The sequence below is a fragment of the Pteropus medius genome, unplaced genomic scaffold (assembly GCF_902729225.1).
Source record: "Pteropus medius unplaced genomic scaffold, Ma_sr-lr_union100, whole genome shotgun sequence".
NCBI lineage: Eukaryota > Metazoa > Chordata > Mammalia > Chiroptera > Pteropodidae > Pteropus > Pteropus medius.
The window spans coordinates 8223251-8236940 of record NW_024350319.1 but is presented as its reverse complement, the minus strand read 5'-3'; the positions used below and the strand labels follow the sequence as shown (position 1 = coordinate 8236940).

The following is a 13690-nucleotide window of genomic DNA, read 5'->3' as shown; positions in this document are numbered from 1 at the left end:
AACTAACAGTTTGACAAACTTCAGCCCACAGGCCAAATCTGGCCTATCACCTTTTCTTTTTGTATTGCCTATGAGCTAAGAAATTTTTTTTAATGGTTGGGAAAAAAATCAAAAGAAGAATAAATGGTGACATGCAAAAATTACATTAGATTCAAATTTCAGAAATAAAGTCTTATTGGAAAAGACTCATGCTCATTCATTTACATATTATTAAGGCTGCTTTACCTTACAAGGGCAGAGTTAAGTAGTTGCAACAGAGACTCTATTGCCAACAAAGCTCTAAGTTCATTATCTTGCTCTTTACAGAAAAAGTTTGTTTGCCAAGGATTATAACATAAAGATCCCCAACATTCTCAAAAGGATTTTGCCATGTATGAGTTAAGATATTTATTAAAATATACTTAAAACCCTTTTGTGAAATTATTCAAATCTGTGATCTTGAATTTCATTGTTCAATTCTGATACATATAATGTATATTCTAGAAAATTTTTACAATTTGTCAAACTGCTGATTAAAAAAGGTAGAGGTGTTAAAGTTCAGTAGTAACATTGACATTATTATTATTTCTTTTATTTCCACTTCAGTAAACTAGATTGTTTACCTGGATTTATGTAAGTAGTCATCTTTTCGGTAAAGTAAGATGTACACAAGTAGGCTGTAATTTGACAATGCACAGAATAGCAGAAACATTGTACTAATATTATGTCACTTAGAAGAGAGTGGGTTTTATTTTTTTCTGATTTTGCGAATTGGTGTGTACATTTATTATTTTTCTCAAATACTATGGGAACCCTGTGTCCTTGAGTTGATAACATCTATAATTTTAAAACATTTTGTTATCATCTTTGTATTAAGGCGGGTTCAAGACTAGATGGTAAGGTTTGTGACTATCTTTCTTAAACTCTAATATATCTGCCAAGGCTCTTTATCAGTGTTTATCTTTCATTAACAGCTTAGGAAATAACATCTAGAAAATAGAGAAAAGTCATTTTTAAAAATCACCCATAAATTTATCACACACAAAAATCACTTTCAAGATTTGGTCAGGCTTTTTAAGTCTAAACTTAGGGTTTACACATTTATGTTGTCATATTTTTATAAAATGGATTCTGCTTTTTATTCTTAATTTTATATCATAAGCATTTTTATGTTATTATGTACTCTATGAATGTATTTCATGTCTGTTATTATTACATTCAGTGATTTTTCTCATAATTTAACTATTTCCTTATTGTTGGATATTTAGATTTTTTGCTATTTTTACAGTATTAGAGTATTTGCAGTACTCTAATACCTTAATCTTAAGATAACTTAAAATTTATAATTATTTTCTTAGGCTAAGTTGCAAGAAGTGCAATTTCTGGATCTAAGTTTGTAGAGATTTTGAGATTTTTCTAAAAATATTTCTCTTACAAAAGATTGGTTGAAAAGCTTAAACAATACAAAACAGATGAGAATAAAATGAAAGCTAAAGTCTTCCTTGCTCAGCCTCTACTCTTTCCCAAGAGACAGAGCTATAACGGTAGATAACAATTTTTTATACATGATTCCAGAAAATTTTTTTACTTATATACATATATAAATGTATTCATATATTATATGAACACATATTATTTTTATATTCAGATAAAAATGTGATACATTTTGTTTTATAGCTTGCTTTTTTCACTTAATGTTATCTTGACTATTATTTCATATCAGCACACATAACTGTACTTTATTCTTATTTATTGTACATGTTATTCCATTGTATTGCCTTAGTATATTATAACTTTGCAAATTTAAAAAAAAAATGTTTAGCCTTTTAGCCTTTTATGTAAGAACTGATAGATTTGTTCTATGTCCCACCTTCCACAAAAGAACAAAATTTCTGGGTTACAAAAGTCCAGAGGCAGAGATATAAAGTATAGTGGAAAATAAAACATTAATAAGTAAAACAAAACAAAGACCATGAAAAATATTCAGAATGCTGTAAAAACATTAGTACTATCAAAATCTAAGAATGAATAGATTATAATATTTGATTGCTGATGTTTTAAAAATATACTCAAGGAATGATGCAATAAATTTGTAAATATTTGAAATAACAATAAAAGGAGTCATAAATATTCTCAAAGACCTTTATGTAAATAACCATTTCTAAGAAAATTTCAGATAAAATCAGCCAGATCTTGATTTCATCATTTGTTATATTGATATTGATGTCAAGTAAAGAGATTGTAGATAGTTCTTCTTTCTTAATTGACTCTTCAGTCAAATGGCTTAGAAGTGAGAGGGATAAAATCAAAGTTATATATTTGAGATGAATATTATTTAGGTGACTATGCTGCAAAACACAGCTTATGTAAATTAGACCAGAAGGCTGGTAAAGACTGAAATGCATATATTTTACTTAGATCCCTGATTAAATCCTTAGGTTGAAATAAAATGAAGGCTGAGATAACATATAAAGATTATTTCTCATATTTGTATCGTGTTAAATTAATCATCTTTTCAACTAGACAGAATAAAAACTGTGATTATGTTAAGAATAGATCTATGGACTAAAGTATTATATATGATTAATGATGTTTTATAGTGAGCAAGCTAATATAACTTAATTTGAATTGTTTTCACTTAAGATTATAGCAGTGGATAAATTTGTAAAATACCACATTCAGTGCCTTCGTATTTTTCAGGTTGATAACATAAAGTGATATTTTCCTTCTAACTATTTTATAATATGTCTCACTTAATTGGGCTTTGATAAGTCAACCAACAAATCAGTGAACTGATATAAAAGATGAGTTGAATGCAGTAAAGTAGATAATGTAAAACATAATTGCTAGCTAAAATGAGAGCGTGTCCTTGGAAGTTAATCCAGTATTATAGAGCACAGTGTTATTTTAACATGTTTATTTTTATGTTATTTTTAGTTTAAGCTGTCTTAATGCATTATGATACAATATTTGCTATATGCTCTAATGGTGGAACAATTCAGGTGCATTAATTTGTAAAGTTAATATAATTTATACCTTATGAATATAAATAAAGCATTAAGAATAAAATATTATAAAGTAGAGTATAATGCAAAATGTATATGAAAATAGGCATTTTATACTTTTCGATGTGAATCGGGAGATGTCATGGCACTTGACCAGGTAATACAAACCTAAATAATGCTATGAGTAAAGTCAAATGCATTTTTATTATCGTACAAGCAGGATAGAATGGTCCTGATGAAAGAACAAAAAAATCATGTGTTATGAGTTGCAGTTTAAATACAATTTTTGAATCAATTGTGAAAGCAAGTAGTTGTCCATTCCAACAGATTTCTTCTATCAATAACTATTTGTTGGGTATTTGCTTTATGTCACACTGTTCTTTGTGTGAACATAAAGAAGTCTCTGACTGTATGAAGTTTATATTCTAGGGGGAGACATGCCTAATAAGGGAAAATAAACATGTAACAGGGTATCTGCGCTAAGTGCTAGAGGAAAAATAAATAAGGGTAAGAAGATAGAGTGATGGTTTGAGGAAGGGGTGTGGTATTTTAAGGATGGGCACTCTGATTGAGGGGACATTTGAACAGAGACCTGAATGAAGTATCTTATCTGAAGAAAGAGCACCGGAAGCAGAGGGAACAGCAGCAAATGCAGAGACTCAAGTTTAGGGCATAGGTGCTCAGTGAGGGATTTGGAAAGGAGGCCAGTGTGACAGGAGCAGAATGGACAAGCCAGAGAGTGGTCAAATTTAAGGCCAGAGGGAGACACTTGTATGCAATGGGGAGGATTTAATTCTGACATAAGGAGCCATTGGGAAAATGTAAGCATAGAAATGACATGATCTGAAAGTTTTGAAAGGATTATTTTAGCTACCGTGTAGAGGATAGACTTTAGCTTCTGCAGCTGTTATCTTTGAACAGCTGTGGTCTGGAGTTTGTAATTAATCCTGGGTTTTTGTGGGCCATGTTTCAATGCCAAAGGTAACACAGGAACATCTTCACTGTGTCGGCAGGTGATGTTAGTCATGAATTTTGTCGTGGTGAGATGTTGGGAAGATAATTGATTGGTTACACAAGAATGGTCAAAGCACATGGATAGTTTTCAAGGTGACCGGGAACTTAGAATATACTTGATAGATCTTTGCTTTTAGTGCCTTTTTACATTCTTAAAATTCAGATGAAAAGTTATTGGCAAAACTTTCTTTTGATACTTAACTGCTTAAGAATCTTAGTATATTTTGAGATGCAGTCAGTTTATTTTGTTTCAAAACAAGCAGAGGAGAGAGAATGAATTTAGGAAGCTTGCTTATTAATATTGAAAACTGTATCCTTGCTATCACTTTTCAATTGCTAAATTATCAAATATATAAAGAATTAGTGGAAATTGTGACATTATCAGCAATAGTACAGGGACATAAGGCTTTTTGTAATTATAGGTGAAATTGTTAATTAATAATTCCTTTTCTAAAGAACATACAGAAACGTAACAAAAGCTTCTGAAAATATCATGCTCTTTGACCCAGCAATTCTAATTCGGGAATTTATCCTAAGGAAATAGTCCAAAATAAGTACAAAAGTGATTGTAAGTGGTATTTAACATAGCTTTATAATCATAAAAAAAAAAAAATGGAAATAACTTAATATTCAACACCAGGCAATTGGTTAACCAAAGTTTAGTAAAACCATATTAGAACATTCTATGCAGTAATTGAAGAATTTTTATTTAATGATATGTAGAAATAGTCATAATATATTGCTAAATTAATAAAATGGTATACAAAATGCTATCTGCAATAAGAGTAGAGAAAAAAATACTTAGAAATCCACCAAAATGTTAACTAGTAGTTCTTTCTGAGTGGTGAAATTAGGATAGTTTTTGTTTCTTCTTTGTACTCTTTTTTTATCTTTTCAAACTTTAGATTATGATTATACACTATTTTCATATTTAGGGAAAGTACAATATATTATTTTAAAATGTGTGTTTTATAATAAAATGCTAACATTATAATACAAGAATATTTTGGTTTTTTAAAAACATCTGAAAATATCCTGTATCATATGAGTGGAAAAAGTGCTTTCCTAAGAAATTTTTTGTATAAGCCTCTTTCATTTTGCTGCAAAAGCTGTGAGGACTGACAATTACCTTTGCTTTTAATGGTCATCTTTATGGAGGGGTAAAGGAGAAGAACCTTGAGGGATGAGAGTTATATAGAGGGAACAAAGTGATTTGTCACATTGCTGGTCTGGGAGTCTCAGCATGCAGAGGCCTCCTTTACTATAGGTGGGAAATGGTCAAGGTTACACACTGGCCAAGTTCTTGCTTTTAAGTTTCAGTTTCAGAAGAACATCTGAGGAAAAAAAATGACCGAGTAGTAAGTCTTTTTCTGGTCTCATACCTAATAAGTCCTTGATGCTCAGGACAGGGTCTCATTCTTGCTGAATCTGAAGCAGGCAACACATAACTGTACAGGCTTTCATCTACTTCCAAAGCATAACCCTCCAGGGGCAAGCCAGCAGACGTGGGCAAGTGGTGATTACAGTCCTGAGACAGAGGGACTACAAGCTTCACTGTCAATTCTGAGTGAGTTGTGATTTTCAGATTATGCTAGTACTGTTTGGCTTCTTAGAATAGTTTTTTGGTTTAATAGCTGCTAATTGTTTATTTTAATTATTGTTTATTATTATTATTATAAACCATATTTCTTAAAAATTTTTTATTGTGGTATAATTGACATACATTATATTAATTTCAGGTGTACAACATAATCATTCCATATTTATATAATAAGCCATATTTTTTTATAGTCTGTGGACTACTCGAAATAAATCTTAGCTGTCTTGTTGGCGCTGATGAAACAAAGCTTCAAGTAACTGCTAGGAAATCAGACTTCTACCAACTCTCTCTTGTCCTACCATCCTTGGGATTTCTATTGCCCAGTCAGCCAAGCAGATTTATACACAAAGACCTAAAATACTGCATATTTAAACTCTCTAGTTACACAGTGTTAACATTATTGAAGTGGGTAAAGATGATATATAACTTATATGTACTATGTTTATTCAGTTCCTAAAATAAAGGTTGACTTGATAATAAACCCAACTATAACCTAATTTTCATAAGTTGATATCATCTCTAAATTATTGGAAAAAACCTTTTAATTTGGCATAGTGTATGAATGAGGAAAATTAATGTTCAAAAAATGTTTTAAAGAGAATACATTTAAACTGTATGATGTACCTCTTTTCATTTCTACTTTTGCTCTCAAGATTAAGTCATCGCATTTTTTTCCTGCAAAGCCACATAAAGCAGATGTTTCACTATTTGTTTCCAAATACAGAGGGATCAGTAAGTAACTAACTACTCCTTAGCAATTTGCTTTAAACTGAGCAAGAGACCACATTCTAGTTCTGTTTTTCTCACAGTATCTCAACTGAATCAGAATATCTGAGAGGAAAGGAAACAAGAAAGTAAGAAAGAAGGGAGAAAGTGAAAGAGGGAAGAAAACAAGGAAGAAGGGAGGGAGGGAGGGAGGAAGGAAGGAAGGTAGGAAAGAAGGAAGGTAGGAAGGAAAGAGGGAGGGAAGGAAGGAAAGGGCATTTTGGAGATAACATGTTCTTATCTTGGAGAGTAGATCTAGATCTAGTGTTATCTGAGTGAGCTTTTGTTAACCAGAAGGTAATATAATGGCAGATGTCAGGGAATTAGGGACATGGACCATCAGATGATAAGCAGGGGATGTAGTCAGGGACCTGTCAGAAACTAAAGACCAACTTAATTGATATTACAGTGTTGCCTAGAATCATAACAGATTGGATGATGATACTTTTAATAGCCATGCTCATCATCATCATTATCATAGCCATTATTTATTAAGTGCTTAGGCATGTGCTAATAAGTAAAAGATAAGCATGCTCCACATATATTCCTTCATTTAATCCTCCCAATAACCACTGGTACCTCTTTTTGACTGAGGCTTGAGCTTAGGACAAAGAACTTGCCCAAGGTGACACAGTTAGTATGGAGTATGGAAACTTTGATCTTTGTGTTCCTGAAGTTCCATGCTAGTAATGATCTACAGATCACAGGAATTTCTACATCAGCTTTTACTGTCAAATTTACAGGAATCGTGCAATAACTTTTTTGCTCTGTCCACATGGGGTGTACTAACAGAAGAAATGTACTAACGGATGAAATGTGCATAGTATAGTCATCTCTGGTAGTTTAAGCAATTTAAAATAACGGTGGTGATTGGTGTTATAAAAGTTATAACACATGTTTCTAGAAAAGAAAAGGCAACCAAACTCCTTTTTCAATCATTTCATGGCATGTGCGTTTGGCAAATCTGTCACTGCTTCTGGCTGTTGTCATTTTTTAATGCAAGTATTTCTTTGCATGGATTTCTTTATGTCATGATCTTCTATTGTGTTTTCTTTTTGAAATTATAGCTTGGAATCTGTTTAATCTTACTAGATTTTAAAAACAAGGTCACATTTTAATGTGAATACTTTTAAATTAACCCCCTTTGCTGAAATGATGTGAAATAGCTCAGCAACGTTCCCATGACCTGTTTTTATACCTTTTGATATTTCATATGATCTCCAAGCAGTTGGACAGATAATAGCTGAAGCTGTGGAACCTGGCCGCCGCAGCCCCTATGACACTGAGTCTGGTGTTAGCAGCGCAGATGAGGGAAAAGAGCACTCGAGGATGCCGGAGATGGACCCAGGTGCAGGTAAGGGCACATCATTACCTAGGAACGACCTTCAGAAATCCTCTGCCAAAGACAGACCCATTTCCATCTTTCATCCTTTTATCCTTATTTCCTCCTTCTTCCACCTTTCTTTTCTTTTCAGCTAATGAATATAATAGCAGGAGGTGGTTGAGAGGCCCTAAGGGGAGCTTTAAAGCTGGTATCAGATATGAATGTTATTATTCTTTTTTGAATACATGGTATCTAGAATGAAAAAAGAGGACTTTAGATTATAAAAAAAAACACTGGTAGGGATTTTCAGATCAGTCTGTTACATAGCCTGCCTCCCAGCTAGTTGACCAGGCCTGAGGATTGGAGGCATAGAGAGCTAAGGCATATTTCACAATGATTTATTTGAACTCCCCATTTTTTTTAAGTTAGAGAATTTATTGCCATCAGGATATGACCTGGCTATTGGTGATGAGTATTCCAGTAGCAAAGGTGCCAATTAGAGTAACCCAACAAAGTCATACATATCTTGTCAAACATCCTGTGTCCCTGAAATCAGGTTTCCCCATATTTAGTGGATGACTTTTAAAAATGCCCTTATTTGAATATACATATGTGTGTGTGGGGGTGGGGGGGAGGGTTATTCATTTTATTCATTATATGCTTATGTTACTCCCACCTCTAATTTTTAATGATAGTCATCGAGCACTGTGAGGTATTTGAGATTTTACTGTTTTCAAGTAAACAGGTTAGCCAGCCAGTTTCATAGATGCTAGGCTCCTGAGACACAAGACTCCTGAATCAAAGAACTGTGTTACTCATTAAAAAAAAAATAACAGTGGCCAGAATATTTGTACTTATGCTGGTTCCCTGAGCTCCAATTCCCTTTAGACAATGTGCAGAGAGCCAGGTGACACAAACACCCGATGGGCTGAGTTATAGAAGGACTCTGAACTTAGAGAACCCAAATCTTTTATAGTGTACTTCCCCAAACATTCTGCAATGCAGGCACAATAGTTGTTAGATCAAATCTGATTCAAGCAAGAACATATAATACATTGTAAGCAGTGGGAGGAAAATGAGAAAGAAAGATTTGTTAGGGTTTTGTGCCAAACACTATGCTAAACATTTTATAGTTTACCATCACAAAGATTCTGTGAGTCAAGCATTGCTATTCCTATTTTATGGGTAGAGAATGAAGGCTTAGAGAGATGTTTTTTCCCAAGTTCATACAGCTAGTAAGTGGCAGAGCTGGCATTCTCGCCCAGGTCTGTCTGACTCCCAAGTACACACTCATTCTACTAAATCAAATTACCACTGTTTTAAATATTATTTGCTCTCTTATATTAATTCCGCCCCCCCACCTCAAAGCCCATGGCGTTACCAACAAAAAACATGTCATATTTTCATACTGATATTTCTAAGAAGGGCTTCAATTACTCTTTCTCCTTTGCTTCAGGAATGTCATGTCTGACTCCCCAGTAGTGTGCGTGTGTGTTCATAAAATAGCTCAACTGGTTGCCATTAGCATTCTCTCCTAGAATTTAGGCATAATATATTTTTACATGGTGGCTAGGCAATTTTATTTCTCTGTTTTCCTGAATGTTCTTTAAATAATCCATAATTTTAGAGGCCAGCTTAACAAAATAGCGGACTTTATTTAAACATTCTTCATAACTGACTTTGTAATATACTTTTATGAAGGAATTTGAGTAGCAACAGATATACTATTAAAGAGACTCAACGTACATTGTTGTTTCTCATTGTTTTAAATCTAGTAATAATCTGTAATGTAATAAAATGGACCATATTCTTTCAGGTGAATTGGCTACATGTTCTCTGAGTGAACATTTGGTTCTACATTTCTTTCTGGGAGCTTCTTGGTACAATTTCCTAAATAACCGGTATGATAGGCTGAGGAGTACCTATAAAAGTCAACACAAACCTTATTGATAGCCCTGAAATTTCTGTTATTCTTTTGAAAGAAGACATCAAAAGCTACCTTCCAAATACATTTTTAGGAAAAATGTAATATCAGCTATTATTACCTTCTAATAGCTGGCAAGAGACAAAGGGAATGCAACCATATTTTGTGTTAGGAGAGGAAGTGGAGTGATAAGACAATCCTGGATGGCGTATCAGAATAAGGAAGAGGCAAAAAAGGTCAGGGCTTTAGGTTTCTGGTAGATCGTTGGTGATGGGGTAGGAGGTGATATGGCTACTCGAAAAAAGCAAACAAACAAGTGAAAAAAATGAGGAAAACACATTTGCCAACTTTGTATGTTTACATAATTTGGAGGTTGACACTTTGGTATGGTAACTTATTTTATAACATCTAGTCCAGTGTCATTTATAAATGAAAAAAGTTAGATTGATAGAAATGATTAAGATGACTATTTGAGAATCTCCTATTTTCTTAAGTATTTTCCTGCAGTGGGAAAATTTAAATGCTTTGGGTATTTGGCATGACGTGCTTTTATTTATTTTGCATAGATCATTTCAACAGAAATACATGAATTTGTTAAATAATAAGAAATCCATTTGAAGCCTTTTAAGAAAGATATTGAACTTACATTTATTGAAGTATGATAGGTAGTATACCCAGATTTGCCAGGGAATTATGGATGAGAACTTATGAAATACTTCAAGAAGCTTATTTATGTTGAAAATTGTCCCAGACTACAAAGTCTTGTCTTGTTCTGTGATTCTGTTTTGCCAACGGCAAATCAGTTTCTGAACATAGATGGGAGGCATCCTGACCTATAATACAAATTAGTGTCTTTAGTAAAAAGTCTTACCTTAAGCTACAAAGCTATTTGATGACTAAATCTAGATAAGTAGCTTTAAAATGTGGAAGTAATGTTTGGGATAATGATTAGCTCCACGGTATTATGATTATGTTGCTAAATGCCTACATGAGGATAAGAAACATAGGCTGGGGACAGGCATATTACGGTGCTTTAGGGAACAATGATTTCTAAGAATACGATATACTATTTTTCTTATTGCATAATTTTTCTATAAGTCCTGATATTTTAAATGAAAGTAGGAGTTGTGTGTGTGTGTGTGTGTGTGTGTGTGTGTGTAGTATGAGAGAGATTGATTTTATTAGTCTAAGACATGAAGTTTTTGTTTATTTTCAACATTTCTGATGTTCAGTTTTCCCTTAATATCAATGTGTCCATTAAATTTGATAGCATTCCTTGTCATGAAAAGCTATCCTGATGCTATAGTCCATGGCGTCATAGAATGGAATAAATGTTTTATATATAATATCAATGGCCACTCGATATTATATATAAATATCTCATATAAGGTTATATATATATATAATATATGCATATATTATATATATATTTCCTTTCTGTGCACTTGAATTGAAGTAACCTTATTTTCTAACCTTATTTTATAGCACCAAATAGGAATTTAGTGGTGGAGGAAATGGAAACCCTCAACTCAATCAAGGAATCCAAGCCAGTTACATCAGAAATGTATACATGGGAGAAGGAAGAAGCAGTGGAGAAAGATGAGGTTCCCCAACATAGGGATGCTGACGCACCAGAAGAAAAAGGGGATGCAACACTGTGGGAAAAAGCAGGCGTTAATGAGGTTCCCCTGGGGGAGTGGAATCCAACAGCAGAACAACTAGAGTTAGTGGAACAATTTACAGAGGAAAGAGAGATCCCTCAGGGCATAGCAAGTGGGGAAGAGGCAGAAGCAGAAGGGGACACAGGGCTGGATGAAGAGGGAAAAGAAGCGGTAAGAGCCTCTGGAGGTCGGAAGGAACACGAGGCTCCCGAAGAGCAGGCTTTGATGCAGGCGGTGCTGGAGACAGAGAAGGCAGCTTCTGAGGAGGAATGGGGTTCAGTGCTTGCAAGCAAGGCCCCAGCTCAGAATTCACAGTGTGTTCAGGAGGCAGCAGCCCTGAAAGAGGCTGTGACGCTGAAGGGAGAGGCTGAGAGAGGGGCAGCTGTGAGTGAAGCAGGGTCTGAAAAGCCAGATGCAGAGGACGGTACAGAGGAAGCATCCACAGATCTAGAGGACATGGGACCTGAGGGAGACTCTGCATCCTCAAGAGAGGATGGCTCAGAAGAGGCAATACTTAAGGGAGAGGAACCAGCCGAAGAGAGGAAGGCAGTTATGGGAACAGAAACACCTTTGAGCTCCTCGGCATCTGAGAAGGCTGAGGCTACCAAGATGGGGGTTTCAGACAGCCCAGAAGATGTGGAAAGGGAGCAGGTTATGACTGAGGTAGAATCTAATAAGGAAGATGATAGGAAAGAAATATCACCTGAGGAATTCTATGCAGCAAGAGAGAGGATGAAAGCTGAGAGGCCAAAAACACCTCTGGGGGAAACTGAATCTGAGAGAGAAGAGGTGACAAGGGCAAATGCACTTCAAGATGAAGACATTTTAGAAGAAGGGCAAAAGTTTAAAGGGGGAGAAGGGGAAACTATGAAGGAAGAAAGACCCGAGGAAGAGACACAAGGCCCCCAAAATGAAATGCAATGTGATGTTGAGAATGAAGCACTCATGGAAGCATCTGAATTGATTGAAGACACAAGGCTGCAAGAAGATTTACTGAGAGAGAGGGAAGTGACCATGTCTGAAACAGCACCTGAATTTGAAAAGTCACTGGAAAACATAATAGCTCTGAGGAATGAGGGAGGAGGGGAAAGATTGAGAGAAGCTGGAGACACGGAACACAAAGGCAGAGCAGAGCCAACCTGCGGAGAGAATGATGATGTAGCTCCCTCTGAGCAGGATGAGGGGTTGAGTCCTGAGGGAGAGTGTCCAGTAGGAGTTTCTGAAAGTAACCCAGCAAGAAAGGTGCAGACAGCTGAGGGGATGACCACAGTGGCAGGCAAGGCCCAGGAGTGTGTAGCCAAAGATAAAGATGGCCTTGAAGGACTAGACAGGAAGGATAAAGAAGGGTCTTCGCAAGGGCGACAAGAAGTGGGGGGCATAGCAATGACCCAAGAAGATGTTCCTGAGGGATATTCCATGATGGCAGAAAAGTTGAGTGGAAAAGTGATGAATAAGGACCCAGAAGAAGAGGAGGATAAAGGGTGCACTCTGGGTATAGGAGTGATGAGAAATGGGAACACAGAAGGGAATGGGAGTTTGCAAGGAGGAGCAGTGGTGGCTGAGGAAGATGTGCACCAAGAAGGAGGAGCAGCAGAAATGGCTGAGGAGAAGAGAAAGGTGTTGGCAGATTCAGAGACAGCTGAGGGGAAAACAGAAGCAAATACAGCCTCTAACTTTTCAGATGTTGCTGGTGAGGAAATTTGGCACAAAGCAGATGAGTTACTAAGAAAAACAGCAGCTGCAGAGAAGGTGGTGGTAGAGGAAATAGCGCTGAGTGGGGAGGAGGTGCCAGCAGTGGAGGAGGCGACAGTGACAGGGGCATCAGGAACCGGGGTGAGGACTCCACTAGAACCTTCAGACCTGGAAGGGAAGGCCTCACAGCTAGGCCGGGATCAAAAGAGAGGGGAAGAACTTTCAGACCTGGAAGGGAAAGCCCCACAGCTAGGCCAGGATCAAAAGGGAGGGGAAGCTGACACCATTCAGCAGGCAGAGTTAGTAGGGGAGGATGTAGGGGTGGGGAGCTGTGTTGGAGGGCAGGAGTCAGACCAGCCTGAAGAATTCAGACTGGGATTATCCCAAGAGAGAGCGTCAGGGCCAAATAGAGAGAGTCCACAGGACATGGAAACACTTCCTGTAAAACCTGATTGCACTGGAACGCAAGAGAAGCAAGAGCATGCAGCGCAAATAGAAAGTGAGAACACAGATGTTTCCGTGAGCGACATGAAGGGCTAAGAGACTTCAGGGCAGACGGTGAGTGTAAGCCTGTTCCATTGGCAGGATTAAACAGATACCCCACCTGGGGCCCCCTCCACTTTGGGATGGCTCATCCCTTTATCAGTCCTTGCATACATGTATACACGCACACAGGCTTCAGTTCTGTGCTGCTTAACACTCAGCCCATCAGGACTGGGCTGAATG

At 36.2% G+C, this 13690-nt stretch overlaps 1 protein-coding gene across 3 annotated transcripts in view; it reads left to right on the top strand.

Annotated features, from left to right (window-relative positions):
• ERICH3 (glutamate rich 3) overlaps positions 1-13690 on the top strand; it is a 100074-nt gene that overhangs the window by 83649 nt on the left and 2735 nt on the right. For 2 of the 3 annotated variants that reach the window (XM_039838600.1, XM_039838602.1), the window contains exons 13-14: positions 7589-7717; positions 11097-13522. In XM_039838600.1, coding sequence (XP_039694534.1) covers positions 7589-7717; positions 11097-13504 — 2537 coding nt within the window. In that variant the 3' untranslated portion in view covers positions 13505-13522. The remainder of the gene's footprint in view (positions 1-7588; positions 7718-11096; positions 13523-13690) is intronic. The other variant, XM_039838601.1, reaches the window with a different exon arrangement.